Below are 17,383 nucleotides of genomic sequence, written 5' to 3' on the forward strand. Positions count from 1 at the left end.
CACCCAAAGTGGGGTCGAACTCACAAATTGTGAGATCATGTGAGCCAAAGTCATATGCTTAACCGACTGAGCCACCCAGGCGCCCCAGCTACTTTTCTTTCTGAGTAAGATGATATAAAACAAATCCATACAGCGCAAACCTTAGGTACATACTGGTCTAAACTGACTGGTGTAATATTCTGCTTGAAGGAATTCTTGAAGGTCTTCAACATTGTTCAGTGTTGCACTCATGCCAATAATCTGAGTTGTTTCTAAAAAAAAATCCAAAGGATTGAGGAAAATGTGTTATTTAGTGTATCAAAATAGTAATTTCAGCAACCTTTTAAAATTTTTATTTTATTTTTAAAGTTTATTTTTATTTACTTTGAGAGAGAGAGAGAGAGAGAGAGAGAGAGCGCTGGGGAGGGGCCAGAGAGAGAGGGACACAGAATCCCAAAAAGGTTCTGCACTGTCACGGCAGAGCCCGATGTGAAGCTTGAACTCATGAACCAAGAGATCATGACCTGAGCCAAAGTCAAGAATCAGATGCTTAACTGACTGAGCCACCCACGTGCCCTTAGCAACCTCTTTGAGTTCTGTATTCTTCCTGAGTGATCTGGGAAAGGAGGGAGGGAAGGAAGTAAGAAAAATACAAAGATATTACCAGAGTATTATTCTGGCAGTCAAAGACTGAAAACTTTCAGGTATCTTGACAGCTACTATTTGGAATTTTACAGAATCTCACACTTGTCAAAAAGTCAGATCTTTATCAAGAACTTCTAAACAACAATAATGAGTATAAATATGCTTGTTGCTGACAATCTGGACCATTGTTAGGAAGAGTTATGACATGGTCCACAGGTATGGCTACAGGCAGATGAATAATGTAGGATGTGGGGCTGAGTAGGTCCTGAACTCTTGTCATATAAAGCCCTTTATGGGATCTTGCTATCAGGTTGACAATTTTTTTTTTTTTTTTTTTTTTTTTTTTTTTTTAAATAAAGGTGGAGTGAAACTCATGTGGCTGCATGTCCTGGGCAGTATAAAATGGCTACTTGCCATAGGAAAGCAACTCCGTCAGGCAGGTTTTATGACTATCATCCATTTTTAAAAATTTTTTTATCATTGAAATATAGCTGACATACAGTGTTATATTAGTCTCAGGTGTATAACACAGTGATCGACAATTCAGTACATTATACAATGTTCACCACGGTAAGTGTAGCTACCATCTGTTATTATCATGGACTATCTTCCCTATGCTGTACTTTTCAACCTCATGACTTGTTTATAACTGTAAAGTTTGTACCTTCACTTATTTCACCCATCCCATTATCAACTATTTTTGGTGCAGAAGGAAACAGAGGCACAGTTAATATAACTTGCTCAAGGCCACATGTGTCGTTAAAAGTTGAGTCAGGATTTTATTCCAGCTCCAGAGTCTGTCCTCAGCCGTGTGGTAACACATGATCCCCTATACAGACAGACAGTAGGGAAATCAAGAGAGAATGTTTCAGCACCTAAAAGAAAAAGGAATGATAAACAACCAAATGCTGAAGAAAAATAAGACAAGGACAGTCAGTATGCACTGGATTTGACAAGCAGGTGATGATTTGTCTCTCTTCCTCTGCTTTATATTTTTCCATGGAATTTGTCACCATCTGATACACCATATGTTTTCTTCTTTATCCGTTTACTGTCTGCTCACTTTCACTAAAACAGGTTCAGTGAAGGCTGGGACTCTGTGTTATTCACTGCTAGAGCCTTAGCACTTAAAATAGTGTCTGGCACAAAGTAGGAACTCAGTAATTGTTTTTAACGAATGATTATAAAGTGCTGCAACCTGCCTAAATAATATTGCTATCAAAAATTGTAAAATAATTCTTAATATTTGACCTTTATAATTAATCACTTTTCCATATATTAGCTCTTGCAATATATAATTTAATAAGTCATTGCAACAGCACATCTATGAATAGGAAAGAAGACATTTAGAATAAATATTTCATATACATTGAAAGACTATTTGATGTTGCAAATAGCTCCTTAAAGTGACTACTTATATTCACTGGTCTGATGATGAGGATACTGATGGTGGTGGCAACAACAAACGTTTATCGAGTGCTATGTGCTAGGTAATTGTTGAATGCTTTACATGGTTAACTCATATAATCTTCACAACGATCCTATCAGGGTGGAACCATCATCCCCATTTTACAGATGAAGAAGTAGGTTGAGTCACACGACTAAGTACACACAACTAGTAAGTGGAACAAGATGTCCTCAAACGTTAATTTCCTTCATATTCACAGCTCTACTCATATACCGTTTCCTCCAACAAAAGTTTATAAGTTTACTTTAGAAGTAAAAAAATCTAAGGGGTGCCTGGGTGGCTTAGTTGGTTGAGCATCTGACTCTTGATTTCGACTCAGGTCATGATATCACGGTTCGTGGGTTCAGGCCTGCGTTGGGCCTGCTGACAGAGCGAAGCCTGCTTGGGATTCTCTCTCCCTGTCTCTCTGCCCCTCCCCCACTCATTCTTATTCTCTCTCTCTCTCTCTTTCTCTCAAAATAAGTAGATTTAGAAAAAAGAAAGAAGTAAAACTAATGCAGAATGATAAACTTAAAAAAAAAGGAAAGAAGTAAAAAGCTAATGCAGAATGCTTGAGTATCTTATTCTGTTACATAATCTAACTAATGACACAAGTCTTTCACAGGCTTCCTGAGTATAAATCAATTCTACTTGAAAAAATACTTACTGCTAGTGTAGAGGACTTTTGCTAGGGTCATTTCCAGTATAGCCCCACGGCTTCCTTCACCAATCATGTGTAACTTTGAGATTTAAAAAAAAATGGGAGAAAAGTAAATTTGCATATGCCTACATAGAACACGCATGTATTTATATGAAATCAAGTAATCTTTGCTTTAGAATTCTTAAGCATTTTGGATATAGCAATTAGAGTACACATGCATTGTACCACTGATATTTTATGTTAATGAGTCTTGGGGGCAACATCCTGACACACCTGGAAATTGATAAGCACCATTATAAAATTGAATATACACATACACATATATTCACTCTTCAAAAAACACAACATAAAACCGAATTTAAGATTACTAAGCATGAAATGTATTCATCTGTATTGTCTACATATTAAAATAAATTACTTATCCTCATAGAGGTATTAGTGGACCTACATAATAATACATGTTGATATTAATTAATTAGTAATAAAATATAATTATTAAACAATTATTAATAAAATGATAAACTATAAAAGTACTTACTAACCTCATCTACAACAACCAGACCCAGACTGCCAATCCTTCCAGTTTCAATCAAGGAGTTCACCAGACTATGTCCTTTTTCAATAGTGGCAATATAGAGAGATTTTTTTTCCCTTCTTTTAATTGGGGGAAACTTTCCTTTGCTTCCAGCATATTCTTCAACAAAGAAACCCAGTTCTATACCAAAACTTGACAAACCTGAAATCTAGAATATCAGTTAAAATAAGCAAAAAATTAGATAATTAACTCGATTATTAAGAGCTCATGTCTATTTTTTAAAACTCTAAAATAGTACATAATACCAACGAATGAGAACAAAGTCACAGATAAGACACATATATCTAAGAAATGTCATAATTCACGTGTGGCTCTTTGCAAAATGAATGCAACTTTTACATTACATAATCAATGTGAAAATAAATTTCAAATGTTTCCTCTTAATGTAAAAAAAATCAGCATAACTCACTTATTTTGATAAAATAATCGATTACTTTCTGCTTGAAGAGGCAGGCTAAATATCAACAGAAAGTAAAAAACATTTTTTTAAATATTTATTTATTTTTGAGAGACAGAGACAGAGACAGAGCACAAGATGGGGAGGGGCAGAGAGAGAGGGAGACACAGAATCCAAAGCAGGCTCCAGGTTCTGAGCTGTCAGTACTGAGCCCGATGTGGGGCTCGAACCCACAAACTGTGAGATCATGACCTGAGCTGAAGTCATTCGCTTAACCGACTGAGCCACCCAGGAGCCCCTCAACGGAATTTTTAAAATGGAATTTAACCCACCAGTTTAGAAACAAAATAAAATTCTTCTTTTAAGAGGCAATTAATATTAGAAAAGACTTTTGGTAGGTTCTACATACTGCTTTGCACATCCCAAAAATATTAATTCTCCATCATTAATAGAAGTACCTCTTCTTAGTCAACAAAAAGTTGTTACAGGAATGCCTGGGTGGCTCAGTTGGTTAAGTGTCCAACTTCAGCTCAGGCCATGATCTCATGGTTTGTGAGTTCAAGCCCCACATTGGGCTCTGTGCTGACAGCTTGAAGCCTGGAGCCTGCTTAGGATTCTGTGTCTCCCTCTTTCTCTCTCTCTCTGCCCCTCACCTGTCTGTTCTCCCTCTCCCTCTCCCTCTCCCTTTCCCTCTCCCTCTCCCTCAAAGATAAATAAATAAACTTAAAAAAAAAATAGTTGTTACATTTATGGTACCTTTTCTATCTTAGTATGAAATTCAGTTAACAAATACTGCTTGTTAAAAAAAAAAATCACACCTTTTCTTGGACAATTGCCACATATGGTAGGATCATTAGAACATCTCTCCGCCGGCAAAGCAGTTCTTGCAGCATTAAAATCTCAGCCACAAGGGTTTTTCCACCACTCGTTGGCAAGGAATATATTAAGTTTTTTCTTTCTTGCACAGAATTCAGTGTTAAGCAAGTATGTTGCCATTCTACAGAATTAAAAAAAAAAGAAAGCATTCCTTTCCCCTTCTACAATTCAGTCTTAAGAAAGTTTTCTAAGAAGGAAAAACCAAATTCCATTCTGTGTATCAATCTCCTCATAATAATAAGTATAATTATACATGCTTGTTAAATGTCAAACATCCCCAGTCCTTGATGGGCAAGCCAGCGAGAGTCTAATTCTAATTCAGGCCTGGGCAAAGAAGTGGGTGACTAGGCCACCTATTCGCCAGCTGCACACTTAGGTGTAAGATTCTAACAGAGCAGGTAGTGACCTCGGGTATCACCTGAGCCATCAGAGGAGCTAAAGGACAGTACAAAGACCTGTGTGAATTCTAATGCTTTGCTCTTATGCTCTGCAAGGAGATTGTGTAAGCTTCCCTTTCTCATCTACCCACACAACATCCTAGAGAGAAACGGGACGGAGGGGGAAAAAAAAACCATGAGGTTTTATACATGGTTAGAAAGACTATTCAACCGGCTATTATGGGGAGCTGAACTCTGGCCTGAATACCATTTTGAGCTGTAAGAATATTTAAACCACAGGACTAGGATTCTTAACCGGCACATCTAGGAATTCCACAACGTAGCAAGGTGGAATTCACTAAAAGGACCAAATCAGATCCAAAACAAAACTAGAGTTTTGAAAACTAGAGTAACTACTCTCAAGGATAATCTGACAATGTGGACCATCAAAAGTCTTCAAAATGTGCATCAGTACTTTATCACTAGGAAAATGGGCAAAGGATATGATAAGACATTTCACAGCAGGAAGAAATATGAATGGCTAATATATACGTGAAAAGACGCTCAACTGTTACCTACTCGGTTGGCGAAATAAAATACAAGTAACTACTAAAAACAAATAGCCCCACATATAGAAATTCTGGAGCTGACTGGGGACAAGGAGACATTCTTATGTGTGGCTGATGAGAGCATAAAATACTATAATCTTTTTAGGGGTGCCTGGGGGGCTCAGTCAAGTGTCCAACTCTTGATTTTGGCTCAGGTCATGATCTCACGGTTCGTAGGATCAAGCCCTGCATCAGGCTCTGTGCTGATAGTGTAGAGCCTGCTTGGGATACTCTCTCTCCCTCTCTCTGTCCCTCCCCTCTCCAAAATAAATAAATTAATTTAAAAAACAACAACAACAACAACAACCCTACACACTGTCTTTGGTCTAGTAGTATTGCTTCTAGGTCTCTACACCTATAGAAATAAAAACAAGATTATGTGCAAGATGTTCATCATAGCATTATTTATATAAAACAAAGAGCCATCAAAGGGTAAAGGTGGGATAAATTATTGCAATCATATGATATTCTTTGCAGCCTGAAAGCAGGTGGTAGACTGATTTATACATGCTCAATATATAATGAAAGATTATAAATGTGTGTTAGACTGTAACTAACCAATTATGTACAGATTATTAGAAACTAATATATACATAGAAAAGTTGTACCTGAATGTATTACATTTTCCAAAAAAAGTTAAATAAAAAAAAGTGACTACTAATATGATATATTGCAAAGCTTTAAAAAGTTACATCTGAATAACAGCCAAATGACTAATTTCTTACATTTTGGTGATTCCCAAATATTTGCAAATGACTTCTTTTCACTTTACAAATATTTCAAAGGGGGGACCTGGGTGGCTCAGTCAGTTAAGTGTCTGACTCTTGATTTTGGGTCAGGTCATGATCTCATGGTTCATGAGTTCAAGCCCCATGTCTGTGCCAACAGCATGGAGCCTACGTGGGATTCTGTCTCCCTTTTCCTCTCTATCCCTCCCTTCTCCCTTTCCTCCCTCCCTTCTCCCCCTCAAAAAGAAATAAACATTTAAGAATAAAAATGTCTCAAAAATACTTAAATACTTATGTTTAATATTTAATACTTACATATTAAAAATATTTCAGGCTGGTATTACCCATTATATATGAAACTGCAGGTATCTGTGCAAAAATACACCTTGACCACATCCGCATTTCATCCAACTCAGATTTTTTTAAAGTATAAAATGACCAAAATAACAAATACTTAGCAATATCACTTATCTTCACCCACTAAAAAATGATTAACTTAGTTCTCGACATTTATGGAAAACCCATTAAGCATGCAATTCTATGATAAAAAGGCAAAAAAATAATAACAGCGTAAGGTTGAGGTTCTCAAGCTCAGTGGTTCTCAAACTTTTGGCACACCAGGATCCACTGGAGGGCTTGTTAAAGCCAACTGCCAGGTCACACCCCCAGAGGTTGATTCAGTAGGTCTAGAGTGGAGCTTGAGAATACTTACTTCAACGAGTTTCCAGGTGCTGCTGCTGCTGCTGTCCAACAATTACTTTCAAAACCACTACTTTAGCCCAATGAAAAGTGACACACATATTTATGCTTTAGATTGGTCATGTCATCGAACCAGATTGATAAGCAAAAAGAGATTTAAAAACTTGTTATTTACTCAAGTTCTTACTTAGAAGCTACCAACATAACCATTGACAGTCATTACCCAAGTCTCATTTCGCATGTCCTTGATGCAGAACATAGCTTGCAAAACAACCACGATTGTTACTTACTTTTTAATAGACCAGGAACTAAGGCTCAGAGTACAAAACTTGTGTTTAAGTAACAGGATCAGAATTCACAACTAGGCTGACAAGCCCCAGCAGTTGAGAACCAACCGCAGCCTACCAGGCACAGTGGTAGTTAATTAAGAAAAAGAGGAGTCAGAGATAGCCCTGTCCTCAGAGAACTCGCTCTGGCAGAAGATGCGGATTAAACAAAGAACAAGGAGCTAGAAGAAAAGCAGAGGGAAGAAAGCGAACGCCTGCTTCAAGGGCAATACACACCTTTAGCTCTTTAACTGCAAACCTCACAATTTAGAATTTATTAGACCCTTTTAGTCTTACATTAGACTTTGTGTCCTTTCTCCACCTGGTTGTCTTCTCCCTGAGATGAGAACCGTGTTTTCATATGGTTCGTAAGGTACTAAGACAGGAGTTTCAGAAACACTTATGAAGTGATTGGTTGATAGGCTCATCTTTTGAGGATGGCAGCAACTGTCCCTTCTTTGCCTAAAGTGGCACATATCTGAAATATATGCAAAGACCCAGGATTTTTGAAAAACATTACAACATTTATTGTTATTAGTACTATCTCTTTGCACTTAACTCTTAACTTCAGCTGTCTTCAGAGATGTTTAGTTTTAATCAGTGGTATTACTAATATTGATGCTGTCACTCAAGACATGAATAGTAAAAGGAATTTCGAGTTTTGGTAGAGAAGACAGAGCCAGCCAAGGAAACACCAGCTAAGAAAACTGAGAAGCAACTAGACGATCAGAGATAAAAACGAGTGGAATGTCAAGAAGTCAAGAAGTCCGTGTTTCAAGGGTCTGGTTAATTGTGTCTGGTAAGCTACTAAGAAGTTAGAAAGAACTAAAAGTATTGGATTTAGACACCCTAGTCATATCTCAAGTGAGAGCACAGAACCCAGAGTTGGAGTGGGCTGAGAATTGTGAGGTGAGGAAAGGAAGACAGCAAAGATAACAGATTTGAGAAGTGTGACCGTGAAGGGAAGAGGTTCAGTAGCAGCAGGATAGGAATGGAAGGCTTGAGAGAACTGATATTTTGATTCATCTTAAGATGAGATATGTGACCATGGGAGCATCTGCTTTCTATTGATTTGCACAAGTATTATGGTAATTATGGTAAATGTTTTTTCATTTCAGCAAAAAGCATTACCATATAATTTTCCAATTCCCTTGAACTGAACATAAAGGTCTCTCACTTTGCTGGGTAATGAATAAAAAGGACCAAGGTCATCTGATGATGACTCAATTGTTTTCTTGGCAACATTAATCTCCTCAGATAGGAGAGTCTCTTTGAGTTGTTTAGTCTTAGAAAATATTGGTGTTTGGGCCTTGGCATTTCCAGTCATGGCACTTTTTAGATGTTCTTTAAGACTTTTTCTTCTATTCTCCTCTGAGCTAGTTCTGACTTTAAAAGAGGAATCATCAGTTTGCTGGTGTTGTTCTATGCTATTCTGGGGTAATTCCTCATTCACAGTCTTGTGGGAGGAGGAGTTGCAATCCCTCTCTTTGGTAGACTGATCGCCCAAATCATTTGAAGAATTATGCAAATTTTCAAAATATAAAACCTGGGAGGAAGGTATATCATACAAAAGATCAGGTTCAGGTTCAATACAGACATCTTCCTGCCTACTCTCGTTCTTTGTGTGCTCATCCATTTTTAATTCAGTAAAGTTGTCTATGGTAGTAACGCTGAGTTTGTTGTGTCTGTTGCTTTCTGAACAAAGATCGTCAGTGGCAAGGTCTGAGGCATGTTTCCTATGTTCAGGAAGCTGCATATATTGTTCCAGGTCATCAACGTGAGCTAAAAAAGAGTTTTCAGCAAAGCTATCATAGTCACCAAACATGTCCTCTTCACTGTCATTATTCTGGAAAGAAAATGAAAAGATTTATGGTCAATTCTAGCTTCACTATAAATAAAAGTTTCAGTCTCAGGCTATACCAGGGTATAATTATATGGATTATAGACCTTAATGTAAATCACCCTATGAAATGGGTATTATCGTCTCCATTTTACAGATGAAGAAATGGAAGCCCAGAGTGTGTAAGTGATTTGCCTAAACTGCACTCCTAGTGTATGGTGATACAGGGATCCTGATTTAGTCAGTGCTAAATCCTTAAAGGTAATCCTAAAAAGGTAGCAAGACCAACCGACATCCCTTGAAATGTCATCTCACTAGAAGTTTCTGAGAACTGCACTATCTTTTCCCCTCCCATACTCCAATCTAAGACCAGCTTGTAACAGAACCATGCTTGTACCACTGGACATTCCAAGGAAATTCTGTTCCTAGGAATTTGGAATTGAAAGGGAGGGTCTGCATACTGACTTGGGATGATCTACTAAACAGAGGAGATGTAAATTTAGAGGTAGCAGTACAGTGAAGTGATTAAGAAATCAAGATCTGAAGGGGCACCTGGGTGGCTCAGTCGGTTAAGCTACCGACTTTAGCTCAGGTCATGATCTCATCGTCAGTGAGTTCGAGCCCCGTGTGGAGCTCTGTGCTGACAGCCCAGAGCTGGAGCCTTCTTCAGATTCTGTGTATCTGTGTATCTCTCTCTCTCTCTGCCCCTCCCCCACTCACTCTGTCTTTCAAAAATGAATAAATGAATAAATGTTAAAAAAAAAAAAAAAAGCAAGACCTGAAGTCAGAAACCCAGTTTCTTGGGCGCCTGACTGGCTCAGTCAGTTAAGTGTCTGACTTCCGCTCAGCTCAGGGGTTTGTGGGTTTGATTCCCCAATCCCTCGCATCAGGCTCCCTGCTGTCAGCAAGGAACTCACTTCAGATCCTGTGTCCCACTCTCTCTCTGCCCCTCCCCTGCTCATGTTCTCTCAAAAAAATAAATAAATAAACATTAAGAAAAAATAAGTGTTTCTTAACTTCTCAGGGCCTGATTAATGTTGTAAAATCAAGATAATGCAAATAGCTTAAGCTTAACAAAATACCCCGCACATAATGAGTGTGCAATAAATGGCAGATTCTATTAGTACAGTAGGAACAGCAGTAACCTGGAAATCTAGATTTGCATCTCAGTCATGTCACTTATTTGCTGCAAGTATGACTTTCATACCTACAAAAAAAATGAGGATAGCAAAGCAATAATACCTCACAAGTGAGGACTAACAGCCATAACAAAGACGAAGTAAGCAAATGAAGGCTAGTAGATAATTGGTCAACTGTTTGCATCTAAGAAGGGAACTGCCGAAGTTTTGAAGTTTCAAATTCCATCACTTCTACAGCTGGTCTCCCAGGGTTCTTTCAGTGGGCATGCACGCTAGGAGACCTGGGTTTACATCATCGCTCCAAAAGTGGACAATGAGACCAGGACCTTGGGGAATTTGAGAGCTGAGGCGGTTGTACCTCGACCGGCTGCACCTCCGCGGTTTTCTTCCGCCGACTTCCAGCCATTATCTCCTCCTCGTCCTCCTCCACCTCATCGCCTGGCTGGAGATCGGCGGCGGTGGGGGAGGCAAAAATGCTCTCTAAGCTAGGCCGGTTCCTTTTGCGGACAGCAACCCGCCGGCGGATGCGGGAACCACCTTCATTCATGGCAGGGGCCGAGGACCCTGCCCGAACTTCGTCCCCCGTGACCCAGCCGCCAAACCCCCGTGGAAGAGGGAGTGGAGCACTGGGCGAGGGTAGCAACTGACGGGAAACCGCGCTCGCCTGTCCATCCACCTTAGGGTAATATCGCAAATCAATTGCCGGGAGGCTGGGAGGGGGGCGGCACTCAAACCGGAAGCGGAGGCCCGCGCAGAGGGGCCCGCCTTCTCCTTGTCCAATCATAGGTGTCCCAGGCTTGTGCCTGTGAAGGGTTGAACGAAAAGGTGCTGCGCAGGCGCACTGAAAACCTTACCGACTTCGGTTCGCCAGCGGAACCTTTGAATCGAGTTTTCGGGCCACCAACGGAGGAACCCCGGAGGCGACTCGTCAGGACTATTTGGAAAGAGGATAAGGAAGAGGAGGAGCGAGGATCCATGGCGGCGCTGGTTGCTGTTTGCAGTGATCTAGGGAGGAAAAAGTTGGCGTACTTCATAAAGCCAGCTCTCTGCCTCAGAGATCCTAAGACTCACGCGGGTAAAGTTTCCATAACCTATGCTCTTTTGTGGCATTGCAGCCGTTGCATTGGCCCTAATTAGGTTGGTGGAGTGGTCACTGTTAGCCAAACGACGCCGGTTTCTAGGCGATTAAGAGCTTCTCCAGGATACGTGGGAATCTGTAATGGCCCGTGACTAGTGTTTTAAGGCAGAAGGGTGCGTGATTGTCGTCGAGTACACTTTTTTAACCACACGAAGAGAGTGATCTCCTGATTCTCAGAGTACTTGCTTGAGAGCTCTGGGTAGAGTTGGTAAGGAAAGTACATTTCCAGAGTCACCCAGCAGCAGATTATAGGGGATGTCTAACGTTCCAGATCAGGGCGAAATGGTGACATGGGCTCTCGAATCTATCATTTCTGCACGTTATCTTTTCTGTCAATACTTTCTTTAGGGGATCTGTTACTACATTTTCCCTATGGTATAACAATGCCTTTCTGTTGCTTTCCCGGTATTTCCATCAAAATCTGCCTCTAACCGTTGAGTGAAGGGAAAATAAACTTCAGGAAGAGAGCAGGTGAGAGGTTGTAGGGGTAGGGAAATAATATGCCTTTTCCCCAAAGCCTTGGAAAGCACATTCATTATAAATCTTACTCTGCCTCACTTCTAGAGGTTTTTATCTTGTTGTTTGTAAATATAAAACCTCCTTAAAAAAAAATCTTGTTTAATGTTTATTCATTTTTGAGAGACAGAGACAGAGCATGAGTGGGGAAAGGGCAGAGAGAGGGAGACAGAATCTGAACCAGGCTCCAGGCTCTGGGCTGTCAACACAGAACCCCACACGGGGACTCCTCACGAACTGCGAGATCCTGACCTGAGCGGAAGTCCGACTGCGAGATCCTGGCCGGAGCCGAAGTCCGACGCTCAACAGCCACCCAGGCGCCCCAAAATCTCTTGGTTCAATAAAAATTTTAAATGTTTATTTTAGAAAGAGAGAAAGAGAAAGAGTGTGAGCGGGGGAGGGGCAGAGAGAGAGGGAGATACAGAATCAGAAATCTGCTCCAGGCTCTGAGCTGTCAGCACAGAGCCCAGCCTGGGGCTCAAACCCATGAACCGGGAGATCATGACCTGAGCTGAAATCGGATTAACTGACTGAGCCATCCAGGTGCCCCCAAACCTTTCTTTTATATTGTATCCCTTGGTTCACCTTGCTTCCATAAAAACAAAAATATTTCTTTAGTTACAGAGCTAACAAAAAGAATTGGTTTGTTACTGTTTGTTTAATTGCAGTGCTGTGGAGAAGCTGTTCACAATATACGCAGGTAGCCAGCAATGAGGACCTGGTAAGGCTTTTTTTCTTCCCTTTAACGCATTTGCAAATATGAGCAAATTCTTACATTTTATCTATTTGAATAAAGTTCAGCTGGACGACAAAACAATTAAGAAAATAATCAAAGTTTGAAAATTAGAATTCATTGGTGAATCAGCACTTAAGAGAGCTTGGAAGTAAGAGAATTTCTAAAGATCTACCAAGAAGCATCAATTGTGTAAGACCATACTTTTCTTCCTAGATCTTAAATTTAAAGATATATGTGCTTTAGAAATTAAAGAAGGTAGTTTTGGTGTGTGCAGTAATTGCAGAATATCCAACAGAGGAATTGGACAAAGTCTCTTCTTCTCCATTTCAGATTCAGTTCTTTGTGCCATTCATTACTGGGGGAGTTTGGGGGGGAGTGGGTTTGGTGTTTTAGTAAGTGAGTGTTCAAAATTAAAGTTTTACAACCAGGATGTTCAATACAGTTTCTTTTAGCCTGTAGATGTATTTTTATGGGTTTCAAGTGCTAGCTTTGGGCTTGGCCAGTATAGCTTTTCCTGCTATATGCAAAGATGATTTGACACTAATCAAACCATACAAAACATTTTAACACAGTGTAGAGAAGGAATGTAATCATTACATGTGAGCTGCATATAAATTGGATTAAGAGTCTGAAGCGTTGGAAAACAGAATTCTAGTCCCTTGAGCATCCTTCTTGGTCATTTAATGCACACCACAGTTCAAGAGAGTAAAGGACATTACTAGAGCTGTTTTATAGGTCATAAATTCCCCTGAGATGCTAATAAAATATGGGCTCTCAGAAAAAAGCTCACAATTTCATTCACTTGAAATTTTGCATACAACTACAGGGGGTTAAGGTCTTCAAAGCCATTTCTAGATAAGAATATCTTGATTGGAGACATGCCTGTACTGATTATAGACAGGAGGCATTGTGACAGAAGCATTGGAGGTAGTAGTGAGGACAGAAAAACCAAAAAGGTTGAGATATAAAGCAGTTTGGGGCCATGAAAGGTATCCTGCCATAAACAGAGATTGTATTCTATCCCAGAATCCTCCTCCATGATTTAATTCCTTCTCAGCCAAACCAAAGTATGCATACAAAACGTTTATAAACACACTGAAATCCTTAAAATGGTGACTCTTTTTTAGAAACCTTGATTTTTCTTCTACAAGCCAAGCTGTCATATTTATTCTTTTTCATATTAAGAAAGGTACAACTAATCCTTTGGATAGATTCAAATGTGGTAACCTTAAGATTTAATTCTATTTTAATATTAACACATTAAACTATTAGATTTTTTTCTTTCCTTTATCTTAGCCCATTCCAATGGAAAATCCTTATAAGGAGCCTCTTAAAAAATGTATTTTGTGTGGAAAACGTGTAGATTATAAGAATGTACAGGTGAGATATGGTTTTACTTCACTATGATACTTGATTTTAGGATTTTTGCTCCCTTGTTAGTCATAACTAAAGAGAATCAAGTCAGTTTTATAACAGGCTTTGTGTAGAGGCACCTGTTGTAGTAACTTCATAATTTCAAATCTGGTTTTCTATGTACAAGGCATCCCTTTTATTAAAATGAGAGCCCTTTGGCTCTCCCTCATCTATTATTTCAGCTCAGTGTTTTCTTCCTTTTTTCCCCCCCTCTGCCTTAAAGGTCTTACCAGTAGCTTACTATGCAGGGATTCTTAGTTGGTAGAGTTAACAATTTGGAAAAAGCCCCTCTGCTGAAGTTGATCTCTGTACTGATACACTACCAATATCACTGCTTCAAAGGTATTTTTATCTGTTGTCCAGGGCTCAGCAAATTAAAAGTGGCAAATCACGGGCAAGAATGGTTCTGGAGTTAAGTATCCTGACAGTAGCATAAAGTGATAGCTGCCTTAGGAGCAAAACCATTAAATTTAAAGCACGTCAGGAGGATTATGCATAGTGCCAGCACAGTGCCTGCGACCTGAAAAGTACTAAAGAAGAATTTAAATTAATAAAACACAAAATTATGGCAAGTGGCTTGATGTACCTGTTGAAGACCTCACTGTAGTCTGATAGAATAATGTGATAGCCTGTCATGATAGATGAAATGTTTAATGCTAAGCATAGTATTTTAGGAAAGTATCTGTGGAGGTCAAGGAAACAGCTTTAGCACTGAAAACAAGTGCTCATTAAGCTGTTGTATAGACTTTTTTGACACACTGGATAAGAGATGTTAATTTTGGTAATTAGCTTTTTCATTTAAAAAGATGATCTATTAATAGAATGGACATAGTATTTTTATTTAATGAATTTTGCCTGAAATTAAGCCTTTACATAACTTGACAGTGATATATACATTTTTTAATTTACACAATCAAGGTTGAACAAATGTATTGATATAAATTTTTTTTCTTCTCCAAATAAAACTCAAAACAGCTTTTGTCCCAGTTTGTATCTCCATTTACTGGATGCATTTATGGAAGGCACATAACAGGTATTTTGTTTTCTATTATAGCAACTTATAAAAATTAGATAAATCTACTTGTTATTTAAGAAAAATGGCAGATATTCAGATTGTGCTATAAATCACTATTAGTCCAGATATGACAGTACTTTGAGAAAGCCTCTTTGTAGGCCAAAAGGGCTATTATTTTACATGTCTTCTTATGCTCAGAGCTAACTACAGGCGGACATGTAAAAAAAAATTAGGGCTTAAGAAAATTGCATTGATGTTTTGGAGTATACTATAATCATTCCTATTTATTTAAACCTGGGGCCAATTGCCTCTAGGCCAAGTTGGATCTACCACTTGTTTTTGTAAATAGCTTACTTTACGTAGTGTCTATAGCCACTTTGTGACTACATCAGACTAAATTAGGACACTGTATGGCCCACAGAGCCTAAAATATTTACTACCTTGCTGTTTACAGGTTTTCTAGCCTCTCCTTAAGATAGTTGTTGTGCATTTTGAGTGCTGACATTTTTTTATGAATATGAAAGCATTTCTTTCATAGGTCTTTGTGGGAAGAAACAGAAAGAAATCACAAAAGCAATTAAGAGAGCTCAAATAATGGGTAAGAGCATCTGAAAAACTGAATTGGGCTAATCGAAAGTTTTTGCTCGTTATCTTTTGTGAAGAATTTTCATTCTTTTTTACAGGGTTTATGCCAGTTACATACAAGGATCCTGCATATCTCAAAGACCCTAAAGTTTGTAACATCAAGTATCGGGAGTAAATTACATGTCTTATCATCAGTAAATGTATTTTACAATAAATGGTTGTATGGTTTTAATATTGACTCAAATTAGAAGATTTAGTAATCTTTGAGTAGAAAATAGGCTAAATCTTGCCAAACGCTTGTAAGTTTTAAATTCTTAATAATTGAGATCTTAAAAGGAAAAAGTGCTTCCACTGCTCATTAAAGAAACATTATTTAAAATGTTAATACTCATCACATTTTACATACATACAAACTTTAAAAATTGGTACTGTAGGATTGTCATTTTATCTGGTCCCCACTTAGCTCATACCATATACAACTCATAGTGGGATTTTAAGTATGGAATAGAGGACTTGGAATTTTACTTTAGTCCCAGATTTTGTCTTGTAAATGGGATTTTAGGCATATGGTTGCATCAAGGTGGAATGCTTTTATTAATGCCCAAATTCCATGTGACAAAGTGTAGACTTGAAATTGCTTAGATTTTTCTAACTACCAATATTTAAGTATGCCTGGCCAGGACAGTGGGTGTTCCCTTTATAGAGACATTAGTTACGTGGGTATGGTTAGTGGTGCAGTCATAGGCCCTAACATTTATTCCTGGGCTAGTCTATCTTGAAACTGGTAGTGTACTTTTTTTTTTTTTTTTAAACATTTACTTACTTTTGAGAGATAAGAGACAGAGCATGGATGGGGGAGGGGCAGAGAGAGAGAGGAAGACACTGAATCCAAAGCAGGCTCCAGGCTCAGGGTTGTTAGCACAGAGCCCGACACAAGACCCAAACTCATGGATGGTGAGATCATGACCTGGGCCAAAGTCGGACACTTAACCAACTGAGCCACCTAGGTGTCCCGGTAGCGTAATTTAAAATGATCCATAAACAAATGGCCTAGTAACTAATTGCCAAAAGATGAGAGTAACTGGGGGAAAATGATATAGAAGGACCCTTTTCCTTCTTTTCATTTAATACCAAAAGGTGGGTCATCAAACTTAATTATGGGAATTCAGCTGGTATTGACCTTAGCATGCTTCTCTATGACTGGAAGTTTAGCATTTCTTTCTTCAAGATGGATCATTGTGCCAAAGTATGAACTAAATACATTACCTCTCTATAGTGCTTTAGGAAACTGAACTTTGTATGAAGGCCTGTTTCTTTTAAGGAGTCTGAAAAATCTTTAGTTACTGTCTTAAGACATTTGCATATGTTGGTTGCTTATTGCTTCTGCTGGTCCTAGTCTAGCTTGTTTTATCTGTTGATTAGTAGACTGGTACATGGAGGGCAGGAAAACACTAAAGAGTCAGATGACTCCAGACTGGTAAGTAGCAGCGTAGTAAATAAGCAAGAGAACTTACTTACAAAGCTGGTCTTGGGTGACCACAAGACAGATCTCAGAAAAACAGATCTCTGCACCTGCCTGTCAAGAGTCTTAAAAGTTTATATTGAGGTCTTAACTGGGTTTAGTCACACACAATCCATATGGTCTTAACAGCTTTCTCAAGTC

General features: G+C 38.8%; 2 protein-coding genes across 11 annotated transcripts in view; one reads left to right on the forward strand and one right to left on the reverse strand.

Moving 5' to 3' along the window:
• The window catches only part of HELQ (helicase, POLQ like), a 42,397-nt gene extending 31,353 nt beyond the window's left edge, over positions 1-11,044 (reverse strand). The window contains exons 1-6 of one of the 8 annotated variants that reach the window (XR_009616307.3): positions 10,676-11,044; positions 8,470-9,184; positions 4,543-4,721; positions 3,275-3,475; positions 2,739-2,811; positions 154-251 (exon numbers count right to left, since the gene is read on the reverse strand). Coding sequence is in view for 6 of the 8 variants with exons in the window: in XM_060654680.3 (XP_060510663.3) it covers positions 154-251; positions 2,739-2,811; positions 3,275-3,475; positions 4,543-4,721; positions 8,470-9,184; positions 10,676-10,864 (1,455 nt within the window). In the remaining 2 variants the exon portion in view is untranslated. The other 7 variants (XR_009616309.3, XM_060654680.3, XM_060654679.3 and 4 more) reach the window with 7 other exon arrangements.
• A 63-nt stretch (positions 11,045-11,107) lies between these two features.
• On the forward strand, positions 11,108-15,952 carry MRPS18C (mitochondrial ribosomal protein S18C). 3 transcript variants are annotated; one of them, XM_060654695.3, is made up of 6 exons: positions 11,126-11,392; positions 12,640-12,692; positions 14,004-14,087; positions 15,096-15,153; positions 15,674-15,733; positions 15,819-15,952. In XM_060654695.3, exons 1-6 carry the CDS (start codon positions 11,293-11,295, stop codon positions 15,893-15,895), a joined length of 432 nt encoding a protein of 143 aa, XP_060510678.2. In that variant the 5' UTR covers positions 11,126-11,292; the 3' UTR covers positions 15,896-15,952. The 3 variants fall into 3 exon arrangements, with proteins under 3 accessions (XP_078302095.1, XP_078302096.1, XP_060510678.2); XM_078445969.2 differs by lacking the exon at positions 14,004-14,087 and having other exon boundaries at positions 11,108-11,392; XM_078445970.2 differs by lacking the exons at positions 14,004-14,087; positions 15,096-15,153 and having other exon boundaries at positions 11,109-11,392.
• The last annotated feature ends 1,431 nt before the right edge of the window (positions 15,953-17,383 follow it).

The sequence above is a fragment of the Panthera onca genome, chromosome B1 (assembly GCF_046562875.1).
Source record: "Panthera onca isolate mPanOnc1 chromosome B1, mPanOnc1 haplotype 2, whole genome shotgun sequence".
NCBI classification, from domain to species: domain Eukaryota; kingdom Metazoa; phylum Chordata; class Mammalia; order Carnivora; family Felidae; genus Panthera; species Panthera onca.